The sequence below is a fragment of the Oncorhynchus keta genome, chromosome 19 (assembly GCF_023373465.1).
Source record: "Oncorhynchus keta strain PuntledgeMale-10-30-2019 chromosome 19, Oket_V2, whole genome shotgun sequence".
In the NCBI taxonomy this organism is placed as follows: Eukaryota; Metazoa; Chordata; class Actinopteri; order Salmoniformes; family Salmonidae; genus Oncorhynchus; species Oncorhynchus keta.
In genome coordinates this window covers 62,905,518-62,919,102 of record NC_068439.1, presented here as the reverse complement: position 1 = coordinate 62,919,102, position 13,585 = coordinate 62,905,518, and the positions used below count along the sequence as shown (strand labels likewise).

Genomic DNA, 13,585 nt, shown 5'->3' with positions numbered 1-13,585 from the left:
CGTGAATTGGACCATATTGCTGTCCTGCCTGAGCATATTTGAAATGTAACTAGTACTTTTGGGTGTCAGGGAAAATGTATGGAGTAAAAAGAACATATTTTCTTTAGGAATGTAGTGGAGTTAAAATAAAAGTCATCAGAAATATAAATAATGAAGTACAGATACCCCCAAAAAACTACTTAAGTAGTACTTTAAAGATGTATTTTTACTTAAGTACTTTCCACTGATGGAGACTACATGTTACCAGCACGTCATTTGAAGCCATAATATCCACAGCTAATATTCTGTGCGGAATATAGGCCAAACATCTTGGACTGACTAGAACCCTTATTGACTCTCCTGGCAGCTACATCAGAGCCTTCTACCACACATAGATTGATAGTTCAAAATAGGTTTACATGAACCTTTTAAAGTTCAAATATGTGGAAGAATAGCAGAACCTTGTGAGTGCATGATGTCAATACACTTTGGTGAAGTAGAACGGTAGCATTTATTCAACATCTATAACATCTATAAGAAGGACACAAGTATACAAAAATGCTATCAAAATACACAGATCTTCACACAGCTCTGATTATGTGCGGAGATGAATATGAATGGAAACACAACAAAAATGATGTATATTACCTACACTAAAAAAATCTGAAAACACAAATTGTTGGCATAAAACCAAAAATACGTCTTGTAAAAATATCTATATTTCAAAACCGTACCCTTTAAGTCATTTAGGAAATGTTCAATTACTGACTAACATACAATACATCCATAATTGTGTACCCAGGCAGACACCTTTGGTTCTTCAGCAATTTCATTCATCCCTTACCATTACACTCTATGACCTGTTGAATCATCTCAACTTCAGTCAGTGTTCAGAGAACCTGCTCCGAAACAGAAAAGATACAAAAGCAAACACGTAACAAATGACTGTAGTTTCTACACTTTATAAAACCAAAAGTGCCATTGAATAGAATTTCACGTGTTAATGTTTCGCAAATTAGTGTAAAAATCTATTGTTATTTAACTACCCTCATGAAAGTGCATGGCATTGTAAACCTAGACCTTTATGAAGCCCCCAGGGTAGTGCTGTGGTTCCTTCAAACATACATTCAGCTGTATATGATACTGACAACTTGCAATGCATCTTTTTAAACTCAAGTCTTTTTGTTATCTTGTTATCAATGTCTCCTTTATACCCCTTCATACCTGAACATGGGCTGTGTGTATAGGCTCAATGGTGTGTCCATTGTGTGTCCAAGGAAAAGAATGGAGTAACATGAAGGGGAAGGCTTGAGAGTGAACTCTTCCATGCTCCATTCATTCCATCCTCTTCAATCATCCTCCATCCCTTTGCCAGGCTGCCAGTACTTCCCCACGTCCAATAGAGGCTCGTCCTGTCCTTGTTGTGATCAGACACCAGAGGCCCCTCAAGACACCGTGTCTGGGTAAGCTGGCAGATCTGGTTGGCCAGGAATTCCGGGAGGCCCGTGTGGACCAACAGGCCCGGGCTTTCCTCTTGGGCCAGGCAGCCCGTGGAGCCCTGGGAGCCCTGCTTGGCCCTGTATTCCCAGTGGCCCTTTGGGACCTGGTATTCCATCCTTACCAATAGTACCCATGTCTCCCTTCTCGCCTCTCTCGCCACGTGGACCTGGTTGACCCAGAGAACCCTTCACCCCTTTGACACCCACTCCACCTCTGGCCCCTGTTGGTCCTGGCTCCCCCTGAGCTCCTTTAGGCCCGAAAGGGCCCTTCTCTCCCAGAGGACCACGGTTCCCTGCTGGGCCCTTGTCTCCTTTGTTTCCTGTCAGGCCAACTGGACCTTTGCCTCCTCCTTCCCCTCTGTTCCCCTTTGGACCAGGTGGGCCCGGTGCGCCTGTAAAGAGAAGAGTAGTGTTAGTGAGCACAGGTGACAGCAGTTAGGATAGAAAATGCATACAAAAAAGATAACATCTGAAATGTACTTAGAATTTCCATAACCTATCTGCAATGCCATACAAATTTCAAACATATTGGAAAGATACAGTATTTTTGACAACCGAAAACCATGAAAGCAGGTCTCACATACAAAACATCAATAGATACAGTACATACTCAAGAACCTTTCAGTTAAAGATGTTCTATACAATTCTGTCAACAAAGAGTATTGGGTATTGATTATAACTCTAAATGCAGACTCTGTCATGAAGAGGAAGACATAATGCACTTGTATTGGTACTGTCTGACAGTGAGCTTATTTTAGCTACAGTGTCAAGGCTGGCTTTCCCATCACTCCATCAAACTATATATTAACCCTTAGCTTATCATCTTTGGTGACCTCAATGTCTATAATCCTCCAATTAACAACACAATACTTCTACTAGACAAAATATTAATGTTCAAAACGTAAAGTTCTACATCTCTAACAACCAAACCTTTAAAAAAAATGTTGACACCAATTTATTCTTGAACGTACAATTGCTTGTCTAGTTAAAAATAAAATTAAAAATAAAATTAAAAAATGAACATTGTCCTCAGTTGTTATGGTTGTCTTGTCATTAATTGTATTTTTTTGTAAAAATAAATATAATCCCCTTCAATCAGTGTAGATGAAGGGGAGGAGACAGGTTTAATTGTCTCAAGGCTTAAAAATACTTCTTTAGACATGGATTGTGTGTGTGCCATTCAGATGGTAAATGGACAAGACAAAAATATGTAAGTGCCTTTGAACGGGGTATGATAGTAGGTGCCAGGAGCACCGGTTTGTGTCAAGAACTGCAATGCTGCAGCTTTTTCACAGTAAACTGTCCACCACCCAAAGGACATCCAGCCAACTTGACACAACTGTGGGAAGCATTGGAGTCAACATGGGCCAGCATCTCTGTGGAACACTTTTGACATGTTTTAAATAAAGATCTTTTAACAAAAGTGCATTTGGCAATGACATCAAAAACATCTCGGCTGTACCTTTGAGAATGGTGAAGTTCTGGATGAGCTGGGTGTGGTGCGTGTCCACTAGCTTCATCTCCTCCATGACCATGGACAGGTTCCTGGCGTCCACATCTAGACGGACGCTCAGCAGCATGTACTGCTGCCTCAGGGTGACAGCCAGGTGCATCAGTAGCAGCACCGTGTTGTTCAGGTTCTGCAGGTCCTCCGTGTGGCTACCCATCCGCGTCTGGCATGACGTGCTCTCGATGTTGATGTACTTGTACATGCTCTGCACGTGGCTCACCGTGGCGTTGATGCTGGATGAGATGGTGTCGATCTCCATCTCGATGGAGTCCATGCGAGCATCCAGGGTGATGAACCTCTCGCCCGTCCGGTTCTGGTAGTACTTGGAGTGGTATTGGAGGTCGTGCATGTTCTCCTCATGCTCGTCCATGAAGGAGGTTACATTGTCCAGCTGCATCTGCAGGTTCATAACCTGCAGGGTGAGGTCGTGCACCATCTCCGAGCTCATGCTGATCCTCTGGTGCGTGGCCGAGATCCCACTCTGGATGCTCCTCACCGTCTGAGTGGTGGTGCTTGAGTTGGACTTCAGACCGCTCAATACCCGGCTGTAGTTCTGCCAGTCCACCGTCATCTTCTGCAGGACCAATGTCTCCTCATTGGTCTTCCTCTGCAGGGCGTCCATCCACAAGGAGTTGAGGGCCACCGTGGTATTGACCTGATTCATGGTGGCCTTGAGATCGTACTGATCCTGAGACAGAGTCTTCATGCTCTCGTCCGTCTCGGTGATGACCGCCTTCCAACCGTCCACCTGGTCTAAGTAACGCTCCAGGGACTGGTTGATGAGCCTGATGGACAGGGAGTAGTTCTGCATGTCTCGGGTCATCCTGCTTCTGGCTGCCTTCAGGGTCTGCTGGGTCTGGGAGGCCTGATCCAGGACCTGCTCCTGTCCCAAGATCATTTTCTGGAGATCCTCAAACTCCCTCTTCAGCCTACTGATCTCCTCGCTGAAGTGGGCCATGTCGAAGCAGTCAGAGCAGTTTCTGGTAGTGCTGAGATCTGGGTAAGAAGCGATAACAATGTTATGATGATCAGTTCATTGATAATTTAGCCAAGATCAGAGTTAGCTATGTGCAGTGCTTTCATAAATGATGGGCCAATGGAGGCAGCTGTAGTAGGTCATTGTTGAAGTCATATCCTGAGCTCTGTCTCTTCAGGGAGTTGACACAGCACAGGAGGCAGGCCATTAAGCTTGAAGAGCAGATCCTTATTTGCTCAGACTTCATACTCAATCACCCATACAGTTACACTCAATGGGTGACATATTTTAAACAGAGACAACTCTTTTGGCAAAATACATATTTTGGAAATCTGCAGAAATGTCCAGTATGCTCTATTAGTCATTGTTTACTTCTTGACTTTTCTGTCAGCAGCCACATTGGGAGGCGCTGCTTGCACAGCACATGTTGTCACATGATTAATAACGCTCTCTCACCTTGTATACTTTCCTGGACCTTAGTAATCTTCTTATGATAAAAGGATTCCTCTTCTGATAAGTTGTCGACCTTCCTAAATACTGATAAGACAAAGATCGTTATGTAAATTAGACTTTCAAAATAATGAGAATGGAGGTTCCTATCTATGTAGGTATTGATACAGACTTAATACATGTGTTAAGACTAAGACCCAAATGAAGTTAGATTGACAACACCACTCCATTGATAAAGAACCTTGCCCCCGAAACATGCCAGCACTCAGCAATACACATCATTGAATGGAATTAAGATGCCGTCCTGAACCTTGTTTTACAATAACAACAACACAGTTTGTTTCCATTACAAAGTACAGCACAAATAATGGAAATGGTTTGTACAGCAGGTTACTTCCCAGTCAACTATAATTCCCAGAAGAACAACAACCGTGCTTAAAGCACACTTTTAAGGACTCCTTGTTGCATATCATTTCCTAATCCTTGACTCTGGGGATTAATAACAGTTGTGTCATCGTCTGTTTTTTGCTCACAAGCGATTCCATATGTCCTCTACATACCACCTGTTATAGTGCATTAGGTCTCAGGGACGTTGATTTTACACAGCCTCTTACCAGTAATTGGCATTCTCCTGGTGTACTGGTGGACTTGAACTTATTATAATCATGTCTGCTAGTTAGAGAGAGGTTGGTTAGGTTCTACTGTGAGTTTTTTGTTGTTATATAACACAAATTCTTGGGGACTCTGAACAATGCAAAACAGATGTGCTGCACGATAAGGACATTTCTACATTTATAGGTCCATGTTTTTGTTCTCGCTCAATGTTTGGGGAGTTTTAACCAAACACAATTTTGGACATTTCACAATTAATGTTTACAGTGCTTTCTTCTTGTTTTGTTTTGCCTCAGTATTGCTGTGCTCTGCGTTGACATGAACTCAAGCAGACCCTGCTCCAGCCAATAAAATACGGTGCCACGGTGGTGTTGGAATCCCAGCCCTCTGTATCAGTGCTCTTGGAATTACACAAGAGCCCTAAGGGAGCTCTGGGCTGCTGTGAAAAGGAGATGTAGCGTTTTGAATCTCAATAATATTTTTGCCTAAATGCAAGTAACATCTGTAAGCACTTAAAACATTGTCAGACAGGTAAGAAATGGCAAATCAGATTGAAGTTGTATGTTCATTCGATCCTTGTTGGAAATTAAATGGCCCTTATATTTTAAAGAAAAAACCCTCAAGGCTTGAACCAAATCTCCCTCTCAGCTGTTAGTGTACAACATGGAGCACAAGTCAAGCATGACTAAAGAGAACAGATTCTTATTGTGTAGGAATGCCGGATGATGTGGAGCTTGAAGTGATGCACACATAATACCTGCAGGAACTCCACGTCCCGGCCTTAAATGGCTAATTCAACCATCTGGATTTAATACAGCTTTCTTAGCTTAGTTATTATACTGAACAAAAATGTAAATACAACATATAAAGTGTTGGTCCCATGTTTCATGGGCTGAAATAAAAGATCCCAAAAATATGCACAGAAAGCTTATTTCTCTCAAATTTCGTGCACAAATTTGTTTAAATCCCTGTTAGTGAGCATTTCTCCTTTGCCAAGATAATCCATCCTCCTGGCATGTGTGGCATATCAAGAAGCTGATTAAACGGCATGATCATTACACAAGTGCACTTTGTGCTGGAGACAATAAAAGGCCACTCTAAAATGTTGTCACACAACACAATGCCACAGATGTCACAGAAGTTTTGAGGCATGCTGACTGCAGGAATATCCACCAGAGATGTGGCTGGAGAATTTAATGTTAATTTCTCTACCATAAGCCACCTCCAATGTTGTTTTAGAGTATTTGGCATCACGTCCAACCGGCTTCACAACCGCAGACCACGTGTAACCATGCCAGCCCAGTACCTCCATATCCAGCTTCTTCACCTCCGGTATCGTCTATGACCAGCCACCCGGACAGCTGATGAAACTGTTGGTTTGCACAACCAAAGTATTTCTGCAGAAACTATCAGAAACCGTCTTAGGGAAGCTCATCTGCGTGCTCGTCATCCTCACTAGGGTCTTGACCTGACTGCAGTTTGGCATCATAACTTACTTCATTTGGCAAATGCTCACCTTCAATGGCATGCTGGAGAAGTGTGCCCTTCACGGATGAATTCCAGTTTCAACTGTACTGGTGGGTGAGTGGTTTGCTGATGCCAATGTTGTGAACAGAGTTCCCCATGGTGGTGGTGGGGTTATGGTATGGGCGGGCGGGCAGGCAGGCATAAGCTACAGATAACGAACACAATTTCATTTTATCGATGGCAATTTGAATGCACAGAGATACCGTAACGAGATCCTGAGGCTCATTGTCGGGCCATTCATCTGCCGCTATCACCTCATGTTTCAGCCCGATAATGCATGGCACCATGTCGCAAGGATCTTTACACAATTCCTGGAAGCTGAAAATGGCCCAGTTCTTCCATGGCCTGACATGTCACCCATTGAGCATGTTTGAGATACTCTGGATCGACAGTGTGTTCCAGTTCCCGCCAATATTCAGCAACTTCACACAGCCATTGAAGAGGACAGGGACAGCATTCCACAGGCCACAATCAACAGCCTGATCAACTCTATGTGAAGGTGATGTGTCGCGCTGCATGAGTCAAATGGTGACCAGATACTGACTGGTTTTCTGATCCACACCCCTATGTTTTCTTTTTTTCAACAGATGCATATCTGTATTCCCAGTCATGTGAAATCCATAGATTAGGGCCTAATGCATTTATTTAAATTGATTGATTTCCTTATATGAATTCAGAAAAATCTTTGAAATTGTTGCATGTTGCATTTATATTTTTGTTCAGTATATATAGCAAACCCAACCAAAGTCGGTGGTGTAAAAGTGGGCCCAACGGGGCAGGAATCAAGGAAGCTTTTCCAAGTTCTCTCAGTGTGATTCAACTACTATTACGGACATATTATTCCAGGGATTAAAAACATGAATACACATTTTCCTGTATCCTAGTGGCCTTGCAATCATAATCCTATAAAAAGCACAACGTGGGAAACAATAACTATTCATATTTGTACAATTACAAGCTATTAACAGACTCATAAATGTCCCTGGCATGGAGGATAACCAAGAGCACTGTACTGGAACGGTGGTGTGATATCATAGTTACTCACCTAGTGATGCCAGCACTGCCACTGCTATGATCAGGAAGACAAAGAACCCGTAGAGCACTTTGACGGCCAGCTGCAGAGAATATGTCTTCTGGCATTTCACACAGCCACCTCTGGTTCTTCCTGCAATCAGAAGCATGGGGCTCTAGTCTCTCTTACATAACATCAGCTGGTTAGAGGGCAGAGAGGAAGGGAAATACCTGTCTTAACCCTGACACTGTGTGGATTGTGCATGACTAATTACTGAACTAGCGTCTGGTTTTGGTCAGCAGAGCTGCTGAAGTTGTGTGGAGAAGGACTAAGGAGGGATATCTGAAACAGATGTACAATGCACGCATATAAACAAAGCAGTGATCACAAGTGTACTGTATGAAGACACACGCAGATCTTTACACAGATCTTTACACAAACAAGGTACACACATAGCCCAATGTGCACACAATACGCCCTAGATGGATATTCTGCCGTTATTGTTCAAAGTGTTGCTGTTGTTAGGGGACTTTGTCGTAGATTTATGACTAACATCAAAACAATACTCAAAACCACCCCATAAAAAGAGAGTGCCATTTCGATTGCCCCAAATAAGTCTTGCTTGCCTAGCCACATAACAAGGCACATAAACAAAAATGCATAGCAATAAAATGTCCGTGTGTGGTAGAATTTGGGCCATGTTTCTCACCTCGAAAGGAAGGCATCTCTTCCTCCTCCCCAGTAAGATCATCCTCTGACAAGCAGAGAAGAAAAATGAGTCACTGTTATGGAAATGCCTGATACCATCACACACCTCAGCTCATGCCAGCATTCATTCACTTTTTACTTAAACACAGCTTCCTACTGGGCTCCTTAACCCTCTCCTTAATCCAACTACTTCCACCATACAGGCATGCAATAGTACAGTAGGCCTACTAGATTTTCCAAAGCCAGGATATCAACAAACAGATTTGTCACACCATTCTGGCCCAGGACTAGAGGATAGTTCAGGAAACTGACATGCATGTTTATCCTCACCTTTAAAGAGCTGGTTCTCGTATCCAGAATAGCTTTCTGGAAAACAGATGGAGAGACTTGAAATGCATGTTCACAGATTAAGGTTAATAGTCTATAACTTGAAGCTTTCTTGGGGGAACAACTCACACATTTTATTACAGTGCTCAAAAATGGCTAAATACGAGGCGAAATTGAATACGCCCCCGCAGCCACCTCTACCATCCAAGACACAAAACATTCAACTCGGGGCTCAATATGAGCGTGAGATCATACTTGGCTGCCATCTTATAAAAACATAATTATGCGAATTGAAAGGTAAGTATGTAGGAGCTGTCAGATAAAGGGCCCCATAGCAGCACAATATGATACACCAGAGTGAGGCTTGTGTGTGTTGCTAGCTGGGCTGGATGTAGTGGCGTCACCCATTTCCACTTCAATGTGGTAGAGGGGCCAGTGGGACACATCAGACTGATGCCAAAGAGAAGTGTCAAGCCAAGACCTGAATTTGGATTTAATTTGTGTTTAAATGGCTTCTTGCTGGGCACAAATGAACTGGTAATGCTGACATAATAGAGCTATAACGTTACTGTATCTCATTTGCTGTACCACAGTGCATACCTGTAAACTGGACCTTCAATTGATTAATGATAATCTGAAGGATTACTGAGGTTTGTAGCCTAAAACTGCTCATACCATTAGAGTCCACAGCTCTCTTACTGAGGTACAAGAGCCCCAAAAGTAAAGAACATCACTCAGTTGAGTCTCTGTTCAGTGTTTTTCGTCACTGTCTTTTTCCCTTAATATTAAATTCAGCTGATGATGCTGTATTTTTCCAGCTCTGGAGATTTCATCTCTGCTGTGCTGTGCTGTGCTGTGCTTTGTGTGCAGTGTGAGAGGAATGCAGTGAACTCTGAGGTGAGGGTGTTTATGTGTGCTGCCTGCTAGAGCAGCTGAAGTCAGGCCAGATGAAGAGGCTGAGTCTGAAATGCAGAGATGTGTGGACCAGTGAAAGAGAGCGAGAATGGGTCTGGAATGGGCCCAGCTGCCTGCTGCAGGCCTCAGACTTCACATTTCCCTGTCAGCCATACAGATGGCTCTAAGCTAAACCTGGGCCTCCACTGCTCTCCCGGCTCTGCCAACGGAGGAAAGGATTCGGCCGTCCTGCCCTCCCTGTCTAAAGCCCCGCATTACCGTCGTTGGAAAACATGACCCTCAAGTCAATCAGGAACTCTAGCTCTCCAACCTACACAGAGGAGAGCAGACCACTGCCTGCCTGCGAGGCCACGGAAGCACTTCACCAGCATAATCACCAGACGTGTTTTTAAGATAGAACCAGGCACGCAGTTGAGGGCACTATTGGTCAGTGGTCATTAGAATGGAAAGCGTTGAAAGTTATTTAAATGTGGTTGGTTTTACGTGTATGTAGAGCCAGCGTTCCATTGCAAATATGAGCACAGGTGCATTTGGAGGAAAAATCATCATGAATGGAGTGTCCTCTCCAAAAACTTTGTAATACAATAACATATATGCTGGGGGAGGGACATTTCTGAATAGTGTCTCCAGCAGGTATGTCCATCAGATCTTCTTACTAAGGTCGGTCATTCTTGCAATGCTAAGCTAAGAACCCAAATAGCCACATTGAATGTGCATAAACATCAAACTTACTCCACTGAAAATAGAATCATCCCTACCTATCATTAGTTTTTCAAAATAGATCATTTGGAATGTGTATTTGATTATATGTTCTCTGTTTTAACAGTGTATACTGTATATAAAGCAGTGACCATGTAACCAACCCTCTGTCTACTGTAGTACTTGCCAAATATACCTCTCAGGTTCTGTGCTATAGTTCTTGAACTGTGGTAATGCGTTAAAACCTCTAATGAACTGAAAGTAATGAAAATAATCTTTATTAGGTTTAAATAACCATCCCAATACTTCAGGCATGCCTCAGCTACAACTATGGAGACAATTGAATTTCAACAGCCGACAAACTTGTAAGCGGTGAGAAATTGACACAGCGATGTATGGAGAGGATTAGAGATGAAAAACATTCAGAATGTTTCAGTTCTAAGGCAATCGTTTTGACTCGAAGAAGGAGGAAGCAATAAGGTTCATTTGTCTCACGGCCAGATGTCTTACAGTACGTAGCCACCCACATGTTGAGCTCTGTCAAAACACCTCGGCAAGAACATTAGAGGCAGTGACTGCGTTACATACTGTAGTCCTTATCGGTGCTTCTCAAAATATAGTTGATTATTTGTAACCACATGCACATGAATACCCACGTAGTAGGTGTAAGGGTAAGTTTGACAAGCTGGCTAATAATCGAGTTGTCACATGTTAGGCTAAATAGTCAAATTATTTAACACTGTAACCTAAGAAAGAAAGGGTCTGGAAGAGAGGTCCATACAAAACTGCTGATAAGGCAAGGCCAATGTTCACTGCCTAATGATGGTCAAATGATGACACCCTAGGGAGAGGAACTGGAGTCAGTAAAGTGGGTTCTGTTTCCACAATAGGACAGCCACTTAGTTGGCTGACCCATATCTAATGATGCTATGACTGTATAATAGTCTATAGTCTAACCTGACACCTCCATCAGCATGACATGGCCCAATGTTTCTATTCCCAGTGCATTTGTTCTGCATATTAAATCCTCACCAATGTGCATGTGAAATACACAGTGAACAAAGAGAAGGTTATTGGTCTTTCAGTCTGTCCTCCCACGCACATTGTTGTTGTGAACTTTAGGCCACACTGAGCAAGAACATGACACCAGTCAATTCCCTGCAAGTCTACAAACCTCAGGATTTGTCAATCCTTGTGGTTACCTTACTGTGTTCCTTCTTAGGTTTACATTCGGCAGTGGATTTCTGAACTCTACACTTACAGCAATCTCTTCATATCAACCTAGAATATGTAACCCTGAGCTTGGATTCCACACACATTTAGATGTGGCGCAGGGAATATCCAGATTTGTTTGACTACTGAGTACAAGCTTTGGCTCAAAAGGTTATGTTGTCCTGTCTTTTAACAGAGGCAACGGGCAATCCATCCTCCGCATGAACAAATGCCAAGACTGAAAACAAATTCTATAGTGTACTGGTTGAAATGTCCCCTTGAATGGAGTTCACTTAAAGCTTTTAACATGAATACCTAAAACCCTAAACCCAAGAGACACGAGATGGGGTTGCTCCAGAACCAAAGGGGCCTCAACTAATAAAGACAAGTGCCTTCACAAGCCACTGTTGACAGCCAACTGTTTTAGATGAACATACAAGGGAATGCGTGGTTCCTTTCAAAGCAATGAAATGCCTGGAATGTGTTGATCCAAATGGTCTTGCTCCAAGTTATGGAGAAATGATCACAAACACCCCCCTTTACTGTGGTTCATCTGTACTGGAGTGAGAGAGTTGACTAGAAATCAAATTATACTATAAACATGCCCTCGTTTTCTCCAGGAAAACGCTTTGGACATCTCATGATAGAAACAGACTAGTAATACTAACAACGGTCTTGTTCTGTAGTCTAATGAACTTCTCTCTTGCAATCGCAGTAGTTTTCTATAATAACAACCTTTCATTGTCATGTGCCAAATAATTCTGACTGAATGTTTATGTCGAAGGAATACATTTGTCTTTCCAGATTAGAGGTGCTGTGTTAAATAGTCCTATTCATATACTTGTATGGCAGTCTGTGTCTCCAGTCAGAGTTCTTTCTACTTTACTGTACTATATGAGCCAACCACACACCTGCTGCTTCCACTACAGAGGTGCCTCCATCCTGGTTTACATTAGGAATGTTAGACTGCATGTTTTGAGCTCTAATTGAGCACGCTCCTAACAAGACAAGAGGAGACCTCCTACCTGTGTGTTCCCCTGTAAATACCTCAACACTTAATAAGACCTTCAAAGCTAAAGCCATGTCGCTACTCTCCAATTCTCCAAGAGGACTCCTCAGATTTCTCAGCCTCTTCAAAGCTCCTTAAGAGTCTTATTTCGTGCATTGTTGACAAAAGTTAGTATTCACATGTTATCCTTTCAATAGGGCTCCAATAAGATCTTTAAAAGAAGCCCAAAAGCAAATGTGCGGCTGCTGTAAATGGAGAGCTTTTGAAAAGGGTGGATGTTCCACATCATTCTCACTGGATCCTGAGGTACTGGTCTTAAAAGCAAGCTGTCTGCACATTTGTGTGCAACTGGTGCACTTTCAAGTCTCCAACATAATATATTATATTCCTCCACAGCAGGCAGTAGTCTGAAGTCTAATACAGCATCAACAGAGAATAATCAAAAGCCACTTTACCTTTCATGGTGATTCTTCAAGGCAGCTTTGGTGAGGATGTGAAGAAGTTGTTGCCCGGACAACAGCCTCTGACTGTCCTAGTCTCTCTTCTCTGCAGAAAAAGTCTCCTCCTGGACAAGTAACAATAGGACTTACCTGTTCATTTACAACTGCTATATATCCAGCCAGACGTTTCTCTAAACAACTAGAGTAGGAATTCTTCAAGCATGGGCTCTCTCTCTTACCAGCAACTTCTCACTTGAACTGCAGCTCACATACATAAAACAGTCTAGCTCTATTAGTGCATGGAGACTACCCGGCTACATGCTACAGTTAGTCTGCTTAAAGGCAGCTGCTCCTCCTGCCTCTCTCCGTCAGAGCCAGAAGAAACTAATACCTTGGACAGTAACCATCTGCAGCTTGGGGAAACATGACTAGGAGAGAGGGAGGGACGGAGAGAGGGAGAGAGATGGAAGGGGGACTGTGAGAGGGGAAGAAGAGGCAGGGGAGGAGGGTGCACAGATAGTCCGTTCTGCAGCTCAAGCTAATTGCTAACAAATGTTTTAACATGGAGGAATGGGCACCTTTACTGCCTATGGCCTCCCTCCGCTGTTCAAAATGAAATACTTTTCTCCATGTCTGACATGTCAGGGGTAATTCATGTCCAGAAGAAAAGAGGCAAACCTCAAGTCATTTCAGAAACCATGTCGTTGAAT

General features: G+C 43.0%; 1 protein-coding gene across 1 annotated transcript; it reads right to left on the bottom strand.

Moving 5' to 3' along the window:
• Window positions 1-466: 466 nt before the first annotated feature.
• LOC118398653 (scavenger receptor class A member 3-like) lies at window positions 467-13,319 on the bottom strand. The gene is made up of 7 exons (XM_035794205.2): window positions 12,891-13,319; window positions 8,604-8,639; window positions 8,275-8,319; window positions 7,599-7,718; window positions 4,421-4,501; window positions 2,941-3,984; window positions 467-1,870 (listed from the first exon to the last, which is right to left on the bottom strand). Exons 1-7 carry the CDS (start codon window positions 12,895-12,897, stop codon window positions 1,425-1,427), a joined length of 1,779 nt encoding a protein of 592 aa, XP_035650098.1. The 5' UTR covers window positions 12,898-13,319; the 3' UTR covers window positions 467-1,424.
• Window positions 13,320-13,585: the final 266 nt, after the last annotated feature.

Coding starts and splice junctions, on each gene's coding strand:
- LOC118398653 (XM_035794205.2), bottom strand. Junction 8,320..8,603: donor CGAGAACCAGCTCTTTAAAG/GTGAGGATAAAC, acceptor TCTGCTTGTCAG/AGGATGATCTTACTGGGGAG. Junction 3,985..4,420: donor GGTCCAGGAAAGTATACAAG/GTGAGAGAGCGT, acceptor CTTCTTACCCAG/ATCTCAGCACTACCAGAAAC.